This window comes from Ranitomeya imitator, chromosome 10, assembly GCF_032444005.1.
Source record: "Ranitomeya imitator isolate aRanImi1 chromosome 10, aRanImi1.pri, whole genome shotgun sequence".
NCBI classification, from domain to species: Eukaryota; Metazoa; Chordata; class Amphibia; order Anura; family Dendrobatidae; genus Ranitomeya; species Ranitomeya imitator.
Genome location: NC_091291.1, coordinates 4,577,088 through 4,592,710, shown reverse-complemented (window position 1 = coordinate 4,592,710; position 15,623 = coordinate 4,577,088). Strand labels below are relative to the sequence as shown.

The following is a 15,623-nucleotide window of genomic DNA, read 5'->3' as shown; positions in this document are numbered from 1 at the left end:
CAGGAGAGGATTAGATACACGGCTCAGCAGACAGTATCACACAGGATTAGATACATGGCTCAGCAGTCAGTATCACACAGGAGAGGATTAGATACACGGCTCAGCAGTCAGTATCACACAGGAGAGGATTAGATACACGGCTCAGCAGACAGTATCACACAGGATTAGATACATGGCTCAGCAGTCAGTATCACACAGGAGAGGATTAGATACACGGCTCAGCAGTCAGTATCACACAGGAGAGGATTAGATACACAGCTCAGTAGACAGTATCACACAGGAGAGGATTAGATACACAGCTCAGCAGTCAGTATCACACAGGAGAGGATTAGATACACGGCTCAGCAGTCAGCATCACACAGGAGAGGATTAGATACACGGCTCAGCAGTCAGTATCACACAGGAGAGGATTAGATACACGGCTCAGCAGACAGTATCACACAGGATTAGATACATGGCTCAGCAGTCAGTATCACACAGGAGAGGATTAGATACACGGCTCAGCAAACAGTATCACACAGGAGAGGATTAGATACACGGCTCAGCAGACAGTACCACACAGGATTAGATACACGGCTCAGCAGACAGTATCACACAGGAGAGGATTAGATACACGGCTCAGCAGTCAGTATCACACAGGATAGGATTAGATACACAGCTCAGCAGACAGTATCACACAGGAGAGGATTAGATACACAGCTCAGCAGACAGTATCACACAGGAGAGGATTAGATACACGGCTCAGCAGTCAGTATCACACAGGAGTGGATTAGATACACGGCTCAGCAGTCAGTATCACACAGGAGTGGATTAGATACATGGCTCAGCAGTCAGTATCACACAGGAGAGGATTAGATACACGGCTCAGCAGTCAGTATCACACAGGAGAGGATTAGATACACGGCTCAGCAGTCAGTATCACACAGGAGTGGATTAGATACATGGCTCAGCAGACAGTATCACACAGGAGAGGATTAGATACATGGCTCAGCAGTCAGTATCACACAGGAGTGGATTAGATACACGGCTCAGCAGTCAGTATCACACAGGAGTGGATTAGATACACGGCTCAGCAGTCAGTATCACACAGGAGAGGATTAGATACATGGCTCAGCAGTCAGTATCACACAGGAGTGGATTAGATACACGGCTCAGCAGTCAGTATCACACAGGAGTGGATTAGATACATGGCTCAGCAGACAGTATCACACAGGAGAGGATTAGATACACGGCTCAGCAGACAGTATCACACAGGATTAGATACTGTTCCTCACATGGTGGCTTGTCTCTGTTGCATGAGATTCTCTATTATTACTCAGACTTTTCCACAGACATTTTGAGGACTGGGAGCAACAAGTATCCGCCATCAGTCCGCACTCCACCTATAAAACCGCCAGATAATAGGAAGCAGCGAGCGATTACAGCCCAATGAAAGTAATTCTATGTCATAAACCTCTGATGGTTTATGTATGAAACCTGCCATTACCGGATACCGGAAGTAACACCCAGTGCAGTTTACTGTTATGTGCTGCTGCTGCAATGTGAAATGTGATGTATAATGTGAATAGTGTCATGTGTTAATGAGGTGTGTAGTTTGACCGTAGGAATGGTTGGAGTTAATATTTGGGACTGGCCCACAGTGGGGAAGGGTGAGTTGCCGGGAAAGTGACAATTTCCTTTTAGAGAGTCAGATAGCGCCCGGAGCACATCACCTGCCGCCTGCACTATAAATAATTAAATAACAAATTGCCATGGGTTCCCCTGTATTTTCTATAACCAGCCAGGCTGCAACCCTCAGCTATCAGCTTCAGCAAGGCTGGTTATCAAGAATATAGGGGTCCCCATGCTGTTTTTTTTTTTAATTATTTCACTTCACAACAGATAACTGTGAGCATTTTTCATGGTGATCTGCTGTGAAGATGTAACACCTTAGGTAACCGGTTGTTACAGTGATGTTGCCTTCATTTCGGGGAGGGCAATATCATGCGTGGAGGCAAGGAGGATTCTCTTTACCAGGTAAGCGCACGCATTCAACACATTCTGAATCCAGGCCAGGAGGGGGAGCTCAGGACCCAGATTCAGGGGAGCTTCCCCAGCTTTAAGGATCCTGGTCTGAAGGAGGAGTGAGCCAGTTGGAGGGAGAGAGTGGAGGAAGCGAGTTGGTCCAGAGAGACCTAGGAGAAGGAAGTCTGTGAGGCAGACAGCGGAGCCGTGCAGCCAGGAATGTGCTGCGGCTTCTGAGAAGAGGAGAACCTGAAAGGTTATTGCATGCAGTGGAACATTGAGGAAAGGAGCATAGGAGTGGAACAGGGCTCAGAGGGGAACTGTGACCGGGCACCCTCTGAGCCAAAGTGCAGAAACCGGGTACCGGGAGCCCGAGGCTTTTGTGGAACTTTAAGACAAATAGCAGAACCAGAGGGCACTAGACTACACGTTAACTGCCTGCACCAAGCCTGAGGTACAGCAGTACTCTAAAAGCCCGGTTTGTGGTAGAGACCCTATAAAAAGGCTCAATCTGCCTTCCGTGCAGGCAACTGTCCCAGGACAGGAGAGAGGATTCCTTGCCAGCAAACTACAAGCAGCAGGGGTCTTGCCATCTTAGCACATGTAGGAAAGTCTTACAGACCTCACCTGGGAGAGGGATCACCTTTGCCTCCAAGCTGGCAGGACCACATCACCAACCATGCCTGGTACCCTGGACTGTGGATTACCACCACCAGTAAACCAGGTAAAGACTGCAACCCTGAATCCTCTGTTATTTACCGGCAACACATCATCCCTGCCATATATCTTGGGAGCCCTGGGGACCCCGCTTCACCTGTGGGAAGCGTCACCATCCAGCCTCCATACCATCATCCCAGAGGACCCCTTTAAGCGGTGTCTGTCCCTACTGACCGAGAACCACAGGTGGCATCACGAAAATAGACTTTTACAATACCCCTTAAAAGACCGTTCCCCTTTAATTGAGTCCCAGGGCCACAAACCAGGTCGCAGCCACCGTAACATCCCCTTTAAGACCGGACCCGATACCGAGTACCCCACGGCCCTGGTAGGGCGACTCAAAGACACCGAGCTTGACCTGCAGTGACCTTATCACTGACTTTCTCATGGTGCTGGCGGGGATCTCACTGAGGTCACCGCAGTTCACTGGCCTTGCTGGGAACGCAGCCACAGTGACCGGAGGTAACATAGTAACATAGTAACATAGTTAGTAAGGCCGAAAAAAGACATTTGTCCATCCAGTTCAGCCTATATTCCATCATAATAAATACCCAGATCTACGTCCTTCTACAGAACCTAATAATTGTATGATACAATATTGTTCTGCTCCAGGAAGACATCCAGGCCTCTCTTGAACCCCTCGACTGAGTTCGCCATCACCACCTCCTCAGGCAAGCAATTCCAGATTCTCACTGCCCTAACAGTAAAGAATCCTCTTCCATGTTGGTGGAAAAACCTTCTCTCTTCCAGACGCAAAGAATGCCCCCTTGTGCCCGTCACCTTCCTTGGTATAAACAGATCCTCAGCGAGATATTTGTATTGTCCCCTTATATACTTATACATGGTTATTAGATCGCCCCTCAGTCGTCTTTTTTCTAGACTAAATAATCCTAATTTCGCTAATCTATCTGGGTATTGTAGTTCTCCCATCCCCTTTATTAATTTTGTTGCCCTCCTTTGTACTCTCTCTAGTTCCATTATATCCTTCCTGAGCACCGGTGCCCAAAACTGGACACAGTACTCCATGTGCGGTCTAACTAGGGATTTGTACAGAGGCAGTATAATGCTCTCATCATGTGTATCCAGACCTCTTTTAATGCACCCCATGATCCTGTTTGCCTTGGCAGCTGCTGCCTGGCACTGGCTGCTCCAGGTAAGTTTATCATTAACTAGGATCCCCAAGTCCTTCTCCCTGTCAGATTTACCCAGTGGTTTCCCGTTCAGTGTGTAATGGTGATATTGATTCCCTCTTCCCATGTGTATAACCTTACATTTATCATTGTTAAACCTCATCTGCCACCTTTCAGCCCAAGTTTCCAACTTATCCAGATCCATCTGTAGCAGAATACTATCTTCTATTGTATTAACTGCTTTACATAGTTTTGTATCATCTGCAAATATCGATATTTTACTGTGTAAACCTTCTACCAGATCATTAATGAATATGTTGAAGAGAACAGGTCCCAATACCGACCCCTGCGGTACCCCACTGGTCACAGCGACCCAGTTAGAGACTATACCATTTATAACCACCCTCTGCTTTCTATCACTAAGCCAGTTACTAACCCATTTACACACATTTTCCCCCAGACCAAGCATTCTCATTTTGTGTACCAACCTCTTGTGCGGCACGGTATCAAATGCTTTGGAAAAATCGAGATATACCACGTCCAATGACTCACCGTGGTCCAGTCTATAGCTTACCTCTTCATAAAAACTGATTAGATTGGTTTGACAGGAGCGATTTCTCATAAACCCATGCTGATATGGAGTTAAACAGTTATTCTCATTGAGATAATCCAGAATAACATCCCTCAGAAACCCTTCAAATATTTTACCAACAATAGAGGTTAGACTTACTGGCCTATAATTTCCAGGTTCACTTTTAGAGCCCTTTTTGAATATTGGCACCACATTTGCTATGCGCCAGTCCTGCGGAACAGACCCTGTCGCTATAGAGTCACTAAAAATAAGAAATAATGGTTTATCTATTACATTACTTAGTTCTCTTAGTACTCGTGGGTGTATGCCATCCGGGCCCGGAGATTTATCTATTTTAATCTTATTTAGCCGGTTTCGCACCTCTTCTTGGGTTAGATTGGTGACCCTTAATATAGGGTTTTCATTGTTTCTTGGGATTTCACCTAGCATTTCATTTTCCACCGTGAATACCGTGGAGAAGAAGGTGTTTAATATGTTAGCTTTTTCCTCGTCATCTACAACCATTCTTTCCTCACTATTTTTTAAGGGGCCTACATTTTCAGTTTTTATTCTTTTACTATTGATATAGTTGAAGAACAGTTTGGGATTAGTTTTACTCTCCTTAGCAATGTGCTTCTCTGTTTCCTTTTTGGCAGCTTTAATTAGTTTTTTAGATAAAGTATTTTTCTCCCTATAGTTTTTTAGAGCTTCAATGGTGCCATCCTGCTTTAGTAGTGCAAATGCTTTCTTTTTACTGTTAATTGCCTGTCTTACTTCTTTGTTTAGCCACATTGGGTTTTTCCTATTTCTAGTCCTTTTATTCCCACAAGGTATAAACCGCTTACACTGCCTATTTAGGATGTTCTTAAACATTTCCCATTTATTATCTGTATTATTAGTTCTGAGGATATTGTCCCAGTCTACCAGATTAAGGGCATCTCTAAGCTGTTCAACCTTGAACAGGTAACCTTGATGACGTCACCACTCATCACTTGGGCTGCGCTCGCAGCAGTTTAGTCACCAGTGGTTCTCAGCCTGGACGGTCGCATCTTGGCACCGCTCTCCATGGAGATTTTCGTGTTTTATCGGATTCAGCGCTGCATTTCAGACAGACGCTTGGTGTGAACACGTGTCAATCACTGACTTTTCATAATGAAATCACAAAGATAAAAGCATGGCTGATGTTCTGCGCAATTCACGAAGCACGTGCGCCATTTTGGGGGCCTGAGAGTTACACAGTGAATGGAGCAGGGTCTCCCAGCAGCACTGAGTATTTCAGCAGAAGGCTAGAGAGCCTTACAGGAAAAAGGGAAAGTCCTCCTGATTGACGGCGGGGTGGATCCGCTCCGGTGACATTTCCATGTCACATTGTTGGTGACTGAAGTCAGAGTTGTTAGAATAATCTTATAATCACCGGCCTCCCTGACTCATCGTGACCCACAAATCTTCAAAGAGTCCGTCCGCTCTGCCCGCCGCCGGTCACCGGTCATTACACGGTAGTGCCCCTCACTGCGAGACCCCGGCACGCTCACCCTCCCCAGGTCCTCCACATTATACATATACACGTTTATCACAGAGAGACCCCAGAAGCACAGAATATTCCTACTAGGCCTTGTGCTTCCATCGCTCCTCATTTTACATCTCTGCTTGCTGTCAGTGAATGGTCACATTCATAGTTTGCATCAGCGAATCAAAACCCCATAGAGACCTAGCACTTCTCTGTTGTGAATTCTGTGGCTGAATTCACTCCTGTGGTCACAAGTGGTACTGCAGCTTCTGGGCTTCCTCCCTCAGGTGTTCTGGTGAGCTCGTTGGCTGCCTTGTTATTTAACTCCACCTGATTCTGTCTTCCTTGCTCCTTGTCAATGTTCCAGTGTTGGATCTGAGCTTCTGGATCTTTCCTGTGGCCTGCTGCTCTGCTTAGATAAGTGCTTCTTTGCTTTTGTTGCTGTTTTTTCTGTCCAGCTTGTCTATTCGTTTTTGCTGGAAGCTCTGAGACGCAAAGGGTGTACCGCCGTGCCGTTAGTTCGGCACGGTGGGTCTTTTTGCCCCCTTTGCGTGTTTTTTTGCTTTAGGGTTTTTTGTAGACTGCAAAGTTCTCTTTGCTATCCTCGCTCTATCTAGAATATCGGGCCTCACTTTGCTGAATCTATTTCATCCCTACGTTTGTCTTTTCATCTTGCTAACAGTCATTATATGTGGGGGGCTGCCTTTTCCTTTGGGGTATTTCTCTGAGGCAAGTCAGACTTGTTTTTCTATCTTCAGGCTAGTCAGCTCCTCAGGCTGTGCCGAATTGCATAGGTATTGTCAGGCGCAATCCACAGCTGCCTTTAGTTGTGTTTAGGATAGGTTCAGGTATTGCGGTCTACAGAGATTCCACGTCTCAGAGCTCGTTCTATTGTTTTTGGGTTATTGTCAGATCACTGTATGTGCTCTGATTGCTGGCACACTGTGTCACTGGATTGCCTTCATAACAGTACAAGGAGCCAACCTAATGATTCTCAATAGAGGGAAAAAAGAAGTTCTGACATCATTTTTTTTTCTCAGCTCTGTGTTCAGTCTTTTTTTTCCCCTAGACATTTCGGTGATTCTGGACACAGGTGTGGACATGGATATTCAGGGTCTGTGCTCTTCAATGGATAATCTCGTTACAAATGTACAAAAGATTCAAGATACAATTGATCAGAAATCTATGCTAGAACCAAGAATTCCTATTCCTGATTTGTTTTTTGGTGATAGAACTAAGTTTCTGAGCTTCAAAAATAATTGTAAGCTATTTCTGGCCTTGAAACCTCATTCTTCTGGTAATTCAGTTCAACAGGTTTTGATTATTATTTCTTTTTTGCGCGGCGACCCTCAGGACTGGGCATTTTCTCTTGCGCCAGGAGACCCTGCATTGAGTGGTGTCGATGCGTTTTTCCTGGCGCTCGGATTGCTGTACGATGAGCCTAATTCAGTGGATCAGGCTGAGAAAAATTTGCTGGCTTTGTGCCAGGGTCAGGATGATATAGAAGTATATTGTCAGAAATTTAGGAAGTGGTCAGTACTCACTCTGTGGAATGAATCTGCGCTGGCAGCTTTGTTCAGAAAGGGTCTCTCTGAGGCTCTTAAGGATGTCATGGTGGGATTTCCTATGACTGCTGGTTTGAATGAGTCTATGTCTTTGGCCATTCAGATCGGTCGTCGCTTGCGCGAGCGTAAATCTGTGCACCATCTGGCGGTATTGTCTGAGATTAAACCTGAGCCTATGCAGTGCGATAGGACTATGACCAGAGTTGAACGGCAGGAATACAGACGTCTGAATGGGCTGTGTTTCTACTGTGGTGATTCCACTCATGCTATTTCTGATTGTCCTAAGCGCACTAAGCGGTTCGCTAGGTCTGCCGTCATTGGTACTGTACAGTCCAAATTCCTTCTGTCCATTACCTTGATATGCTCTTTGTCATCGTATTCTGTCATGGCGTTTGTGGATTCAGGCGCTGCCCTGAATCTGATGGATTTGGATTATGCTAAACGTTGTGGGTTTTTCTTGGAGCCTTTGCGGTGTCCTATTCCATTGAGAGGAATTGATGCTACGCCTTTGGCCAAGAAAAAGCCTCAGTACTGGACCCAGCTGACCATGTGCATGGCTCCTGCACATCAGGAAGTTATTCGCTTTCTGGTGTTGCATAATCTGCATGATGTGGTCGTGTTGGGGTTGCCATGGCTACAAACCCATAATCCAGTATTGGATTGGAATTCCATGTCGGTATCCAGCTGGGGTTGTCAGGGGGTACATGGTAATGTTCCATTTTTGTCTATTTCGTCATCCACCCCTTCTGAGGTCCCAGAGTTCTTGTCTGATTATCAGGATGTATTTGAAGAGCCCAAGTCCGATGCTCTACCTCCGCATAGGGATTGTGATTGTGCTATCAATTTGATTCCTGGTAGTAAATTCCCTAAAGGTCGATTATTTAATTTGTCCGTACCTGAACACACCGCTATGCGCAGTTATGTGAAGGAGTCCCTGGAGAAGGGACATATTCGCCCATCGTCATCACCACTGGGAGCAGGGTTCTTTTTTGTAGCCAAGACGGATGGTTCGCTGAGACCGTGTATTGATTACCGCCTTCTTAATAAGATCACTGTTAAGTTTCAGTATCCCTTGCCATTGTTATCTGACTTGTTTGCTCGGATTAAGGGGGCTAGTTGGTTCACTAAGATAGATCTTCGTGGTGCGTATAATCTGGTGAGAATTAGGCAAGGAGATGAATGGAAAACTGCATTTAATACGCCCGAGGGTCATTTTGAGTATCTAGTGATGCCGTTCGGACTTGCCAATGCTCCATCTGTGTTTCAGTCTTTTATGCATGACATCTTCCGTGAGTATCTGGATAAATTCCTGATTGTTTACTTGGATGACATTTTGATCTTCTCAGATGATTGGGAGTCTCATGTGAAGCAGGTCAGAATGGTTTTCCAGGTCCTGCGTGCTAATTCTTTGTTCGTGAAGGGATCAAAGTGTCTCTTCGGTGTGCAGAAAGTTTCATTTTTGGGGTTCATCTTTTCCCCTTCTACTATCGAGATGGATCCGGTTAAGGTCCAAGCCATCCATGATTGGACTCAGCCGACATCTCTGAAAAGTCTGCAAAAGTTCCTGGGCTTTGCTAATTTTTATCGTCGCTTCATCTGTAATTTTTCTAGCATTGCCAAACCATTGACCGATTTGACCAAGAAGGGTGCTGATTTGGTTAATTGGTCTTCTGCTGCTGTGGAAGCTTTTCAGGAGTTGAAGCATCGTTTTTGTTCTGCCCCTGTGTTGTGTCAACCAGATGTTTCTCTTCCGTTCCAGGTCGAGGTTGATGCTTCTGAGATTGGAGCAGGGGCGGTTTTGTCACAGAGAGGTTCTGGTTGCTCAGTGTTGAAACCATGCGCCTTCTTTTCCAGGAAGTTTTCTGCTGCTGAGCGTAATTATGATGTGGGCAACCGAGAGTTGCTGGCCATGAAGTGGGCATTCGAGGAGTGGCGTCATTGGCTTGAAGGAGCTAAGCATCGCGTGGTGGTATTGACTGATCATAAGAACCTTACTTATCTCGAGTCTGCCAAGCGCTTGAATCCTAGACAGGCCCGTTGGTCGTTATTTTTTGCTCGCTTCGATTTTGCGATTTCGTACCTTCCGGGCTCTAAAAATGTGAAGGTGGATGCTCTGTCTAGGAGTTTTGTGCCCGACTCTCCGGGTTTATCTGAGCCGGCGAGTATCCTCAAGGAAGGAGTCATTGTGTCTGCCATCTCCCCTGATTTGCGGCGAGTGTTGCAAAAATTTCAGGCTAATAAACCTGATCGTTGTCCGGCCGAGAAACTGTTCGTCCCTGATAGGTGGACTAGTAAAGTTATCTCTGAACTTCATTGTTCGGTGTTGGCTGGTCATCCAGGAATCTTTGGTACCAGAGAGTTAGTGGCTAGATCCTTCTGGTGGCCATCTCTGTCACGGGATGTACGTACTTTTGTGCAGTCCTGTGGGATTTGTGCTAGGGCTAAGCCCTGCTGTTCACGTGCCAGTGGGTTGCTTTTGCCCTTGCCGGTCCCGAAGAGGCCTTGGACACATATTTCGATGGATTTCATTTCTGACCTTCCCGTTTCTCAAAAGATGTCATTCATTTGGGTGGTCTGTGATCGCTTTTCTAAAATGGTCCATCTGGTGCCCTTGGTTAAATTGCCTTCCTCCTCTGATTTGGTACCTTTGTTCTTTCAGCATGTGGTTCGGTTGCATGGCATTCCTGAGAATATTGTTTCTGACAGAGGTTCCCAGTTTGTTTCAAGGTTCTGGCGAGCCTTTTGTGGTAGGATGGGCATTGACCTATCCTTTTCCTCGGCTTTCCATCCTCAGACTAATGGCCAGACCGAACGAACCAATCAGACCTTGGAAACATATCTGAGATGTTTTGTTTCTGCAGACCAGGATGATTGGGTGTCCTTTTTGCCGTTGGCTGAGTTCGCCCTTAATAATCGGGCCAGCTCGGCTACCTTGGTCTCTCCATTTTTCTGCAATTCTGGGTTCCATCCTCGTTTCTCTTCAGGACAGGTTGAGTCTTCGGACTGTCCTGGTGTGGATTCTGTGGTGGATAGGTTGCAGCAGATCTGGACTCAGGTAGTGGACAATTTGACCTTGTCCCAGGAGAAGGCTCAACTTTTCGCTAATCGCAGACGCCGTGTGGGTCCCCGACTTCGTGTTGGGGATCTGGTTTGGTTATCTTCTCGTCATATTCCTATGAAGGTTTCCTCTCCTAAATTTAAACCTCGTTTTATTGGTCCGTATAGGATTTCTGAGATTCTCAATCCTGTGTCCTTTCGTCTGACCCTCCCGGACTCCTTTTCCATACATAATGTATTCCATAGGTCGTTGTTGCGGAGATACGTGGCACCTATGGTTCCATCTGTTGAGCCTCCTGCCCCTGTTTTGGTGGAGGGGGAATTGGAGTATATTGTGGAGAAAATTTTGGATTCTCGTGTCTCTAGACGGAAACTCCAGTATCTGGTTAAATGGAAGGGTTATGCTCAGGAAGATAATTCCTGGGTTTTTGCCTCTGATGTCCATGCTCCAGATCTTGTTCGTGCCTTTCATGTGGCTCATCCTGGTCGGCCTGGGGGCTCTGGTGAGGGTTCGGTGACCCCTCCTCAAGGTGGGGTACTGTTGTGAATTCTGTGGCTGAATTCACTCCTGTGGTCACAAGTGGTACTGCAGCTTCTGGGCTTCCTCCCTCAGGTGTTTTGGTGAGCTCGTTGGCTGCCTTGTTATTTAACTCCGCCTGATTCTGTCTTCCTTGCTCCTTGTCAATGTTCCAGTGTTGGATCTGAGCTTCTGGATCTTTCCTGTGGCCTGCTGCTCTGCTTAGATAAGTGCTTCTTTGCTTTTGTTGCTGTTTTTTTCTGTCCAGCTTGTCTATTCGTTTTTGCTGGATGCTCTGAGACGCAAAGGGTGTACCGCCGTGCCGTTAGTTCGGCACGGTGGGTCTTTTTGCCCCATTTGCGTGGTTTTTTGCTTTAGGGTTTTTTGTAGACTGCAAAGTTCTCTTTGCTATCCTCGCTCTATCTAGAATATCGGGCCTCACTCTGCTGAATCTATTTCATCCCTACGTTTTGTCTTTTCATCTTGCTAACAGTCATTATATGTGGGGGGCTGCCTTTTCCTTTGGGGTATTTCTCTGAGGCAAGTCAGGCTTGTATTTCTATCTTCAGGCTAGTCAGTTCCTCAGGCTGTGCCGAGTTGCATAGGTAGTGTCAGGCGCAATCCACAGCCGCCTTTAGTTGTGTGTAGGATAGGTTCAGGTATTGCGGTCTACAGAGATTCCACGTCTCAGAGCTCGTTCTATTGTTTTTGGGTTATTGTCAGATCACTGTATGTGCTCTGATCCTCACACTGTGTTACTGGATTGCCTACATAACACTTCTCACAGCTGAGGGTTCGTCACAATGTGTCCAGTCCTCTGTGACATAAACATCCTGTAATCCAGACTGATACATTGCAACAGAATCCCACAGACCCCCAGCTAAAGCCAAAGTCAGGGGTCCCCTCACTGTAGGCATTGGTGAGTGTCCCGGCTCACAGACCCCCGTAAGACAGAAAAATAGACCCTATTGTTCACCGTTGTCTTGGCGCGGAGGAGACGACTTCTGGTTACGTGGACTGTCGCCTCCTCTCATGTTCGGCAGTAAGTTCCTATAATCCGGCCATCGTCGCCTGTCAATCATCCATCCAGCCACAGTCTGTGTCACCGGCTCCTGTCAATCACCCGTCCGGCCGCAGTCTGTGTCACCGGCTCCTGTCAATCACCCGTCCGGCCACAGTCTGAGTCACCGGCTCCGGTCAGTCACCCGTCCGGCTGCAGTCTGAGTCACCGGCTCCTGTCAATCACCCGTCCGGCCGCAGTCTGTGTCACCGGCTCCTGTCAATCACCCATCCAGCTGCAGTCTGTGTCACCGGCTCCTGTCAATCACCCGTCCGGCCGCAGTCTGAGTCACCGGCTCCTGTCAATCACCCGTCCGGCCGCAGTCTGAGTCACCGGCTCCTGTCAATCACCCATCCAGCTGCAGTCTGAGTCACCGGCTCCTGTCAATCACCCGTCCGACCGCAGTCTGTGTCACCGGCTCCGGTCAATCACCTGTCTGGCCGCAGTCTGAGTCACCGGCTCCGGTCAATCACCCGTCCGGCCGCAGTCTGAGTCACCGGCTCCTGTCAGTCGCCCGTCCAGCCACAGTCTGTGTCACCGGCTCCGGTCAATCACCCGTCCGGCCGCAGTCTGAGTCACCGGCTCCTGTCAATCACCCGTCCGGCCGCAGTCTGTGTCACCGGCTCCAGTCAATCACCCGTCCGACCGCAGTCTGTCACCGGCTCCTGTCAATCATCCGTCCAGCTGCAGTCTGAGTCACCGGCTCCTGTCAGTCACCCGTCCGACCGCAGTCTGTGTCACCGGCTCCGGTCAATCACCTGTCTGGCCGCAGTCTGTGTCACCGGCTCCTGTCAATCATCCGTCCGACCGCAGTCTGTGTCACCGGCTCCGGTCAATCACCTGTCTGGCCGCAGTCTGTGTCACCGGCTCCGGTCAATCACCCGTCCGACCGCAGTCTGTGTCACCGGCTCCGGTCAATCACCTGTCTGGCCGCAGTCTGTGTCACCGGCTCCTGTCAATCACCCGTCCGGCTGCAGTCTGTGTCACCGGCTCCTGTCAATCACCCGTCCGGCCGCAGTCTGAGTCACCGGCTCCGGTCAATCACCCGTCTGGCCACAGTCTGAGTCACCGGCTCCTGTCAGTCACCCGTCCGGCCACAGTCTGACTCACCGGCTCCTGTCAATCACCCGTCTGGCCACAGTCTGAGTCACCGGCTCCTGTCAGTCACCCGTCCGGCCACAGTCTGACTCACCGGCTCCTGTCAATCACCCGTCTGGCCACAGTCTGACTCACCGGCTCCTGTCAGTCACCCGTCTGGCCGCAGTCTGAGTCACCGGCTCCTGTCAGTCACCCGTCTGGCCGCAGTCTGAGTCACCGGCTCCTGTCAATCACCTGTCCGGCCGCAGTCTGAGTCACCGGCTTGTGTCAATCACCCGTCCGGCCACAGTCTGAGTCACCGGCTCCTGTCAATCACCCGTCTGGCCACAGTCTGAGTCACCGGCTCGTGTCAATCACATGTCTGGCCACAGTCTGTGTCACCGGCTCCTGTCAATCACCTGTCTGGCCGCAGTCTTAGTCACCGGCTCCTGTCAATCATATGTCCGGCTGCAGTCTGAGTCACCGGCTCGTGTCAGTCACCCGTCTGGCCGCAGTCTGAGTCACCGGCTCCTGTCAATCATATGTCCGGCTGCAGTCTGAGTCACCGGCTCCTGTCAGTCGCCCGTCCAGCCACAGTCTGAGTCACCGGCTCCTGTCAGTCGCCCATCCAGCCACAGTCTGAGTCACCGGCTCCTGTCAGTCGCCCGTCCAGCCACAGTCTGAGTCACCGGCTCGTGTCAGTCGCCCGTCCAGCCACAGTCTGAGTCACCGGCTCCTGTCAGTCGCCCATCCAGCCACAGTCTGAGTCACCGGCTCCTGTCAGTCGCCCGTCCAGCCACAGTCTGTGTCACCGGCTCCTGTCAGTCACCCGTCCAGCCACAGTCTGAGTCACCGGCTCGTGTCAGTCACCCGTCCGGCCGCAGTCTGAGTCACCGGATCCTGTCAGTCGCCCGTCCAGCCACAGTCTGTGTCACCGGCTCCTGTCAGTCACATCGATATGAAGGGTTCATCCCTCAAAATGCAATGATTTAGAGAAATCCTGGAACGTATGCAGCTATGAAGATGGGCGATCCGTGGAGATCTGTGGAGATCCGTGGCGATCTGTGGATCCGACAGACTAAACAGCCAATGTTCAAACCATTTACAGTAAAGACTAGATTGTCAGCTCTATGGGTCAGGGCTGGGTCCAATCCTGGAGCCCCTATGGATGGCGTCAGGGCCCGGAGTGGAGGACCCTCTGGATCACACAACCACAGGGAAGTTCTGTCCTAAAGCTAAACTATCAGCAGGTGATGCCCGGACGCTCGGACCCGTCATCACAGCACAGAGTATTTCAGGACGGAGTTTTCTGACAATAAAACTTGTAACAAACGTCATCTCTACAACGTTATAACAGACTTGGCCCTTTGTTTCTTCTTCATTTCCAAGATCTCTCCTTGCTTTCAGTGAATGGAAACATTCCTCCTTACATCTCAACCAGCCCTGATCTAAGACTCCTCACAGCTGAGGGTTTGTTACAATTGTATCCATTCCGTAGAATCTTCCAGACCAATCACTGAGCTCCTTCTTTACAAATTACAAACTTTCACCTTTTTTGTGACTTTAGTCAAATCTGGAGGAAAAAATCCCAGCAAGATGTCCCCCGACCATAGATCTGGAGGTCCCCAGGACGGCGGGAGAGCCAAGATCAGAGTTTACAGACAAAAAGGGGCAACATTTATACAGGGGGGATGTCCGATTGTTCGGAATGCGGAGTAATAGAAGAAAATGAATGTGTCTGTTGGACGCACCTGTGAATGTCGATGGCCGTCTCTATCCCGACCACGCAGACATGGTAGGTCGCCCTCCGGTGGGTGACGGGGATGGCCCTGGCCTCAGACATGGTCTCCTCTGTGTTCCTGGGTTGCAGGTGACGGGCAGGATTCAGTGACGGCTTCACCTCAGCAGGACGGGGTCATTAGTGGAGGCGTCTGCCGGCGTCAGTCAGCAGGGCGGGCGGCTTCTCGTACACCTGGAGCTGCGCTCACCTGTTTTCCTGCAGGAGGCGGCGAGTTCTGTGGCTTCTGTCCAAAGCTAATATATATGTACAGAAGTCAGGGGCGGGAACGAGCCAATCAGAGCGAGCCTGGTGTCAGGACGGACGGATATCGGATCCAGCCGTACAGAAAACGGACGGAGATCCATCACATCGCCACCTCCGATCAGTGCGATCCCTGGAGCGATAATCTGCGCCAAAGTCATCAAACTCCTGGTAATGAGGCCACAAGACCCCAGAAAAAGGGAAAGACGCCGCGACCAGAGACGAGCAAACCCGGACGGTAACGCTCGGTGCGATGCTGAACCCCGGACACCAGAGACGTCCATAGGGTTCAGAAGAAAGTACGGTCAAACCTGGACATCCAGGGGTCCGCTCATCTCTAGGGGTCGGCTCATCCCTAGGGGTCGGCTCATCTCTAA

General features: G+C 49.1%; 1 protein-coding gene across 1 annotated transcript in view; it reads right to left on the bottom strand.

Annotated features, from left to right (window-relative positions):
* Positions 1-15,220, bottom strand: part of LOC138651100 (protein-arginine deiminase type-1-like) — a 49,972-nt gene extending 34,752 nt beyond the window's left edge. Inside the window, exon 1 of the mRNA XM_069741092.1 lies at positions 14,957-15,220. Coding sequence (XP_069597193.1) covers positions 14,957-15,048 — 92 coding nt within the window. The 5' untranslated portion in view covers positions 15,049-15,220. The remainder of the gene's footprint in view (positions 1-14,956) is intronic.
* Between the last annotated feature and the right edge of the window lie 403 nt (positions 15,221-15,623).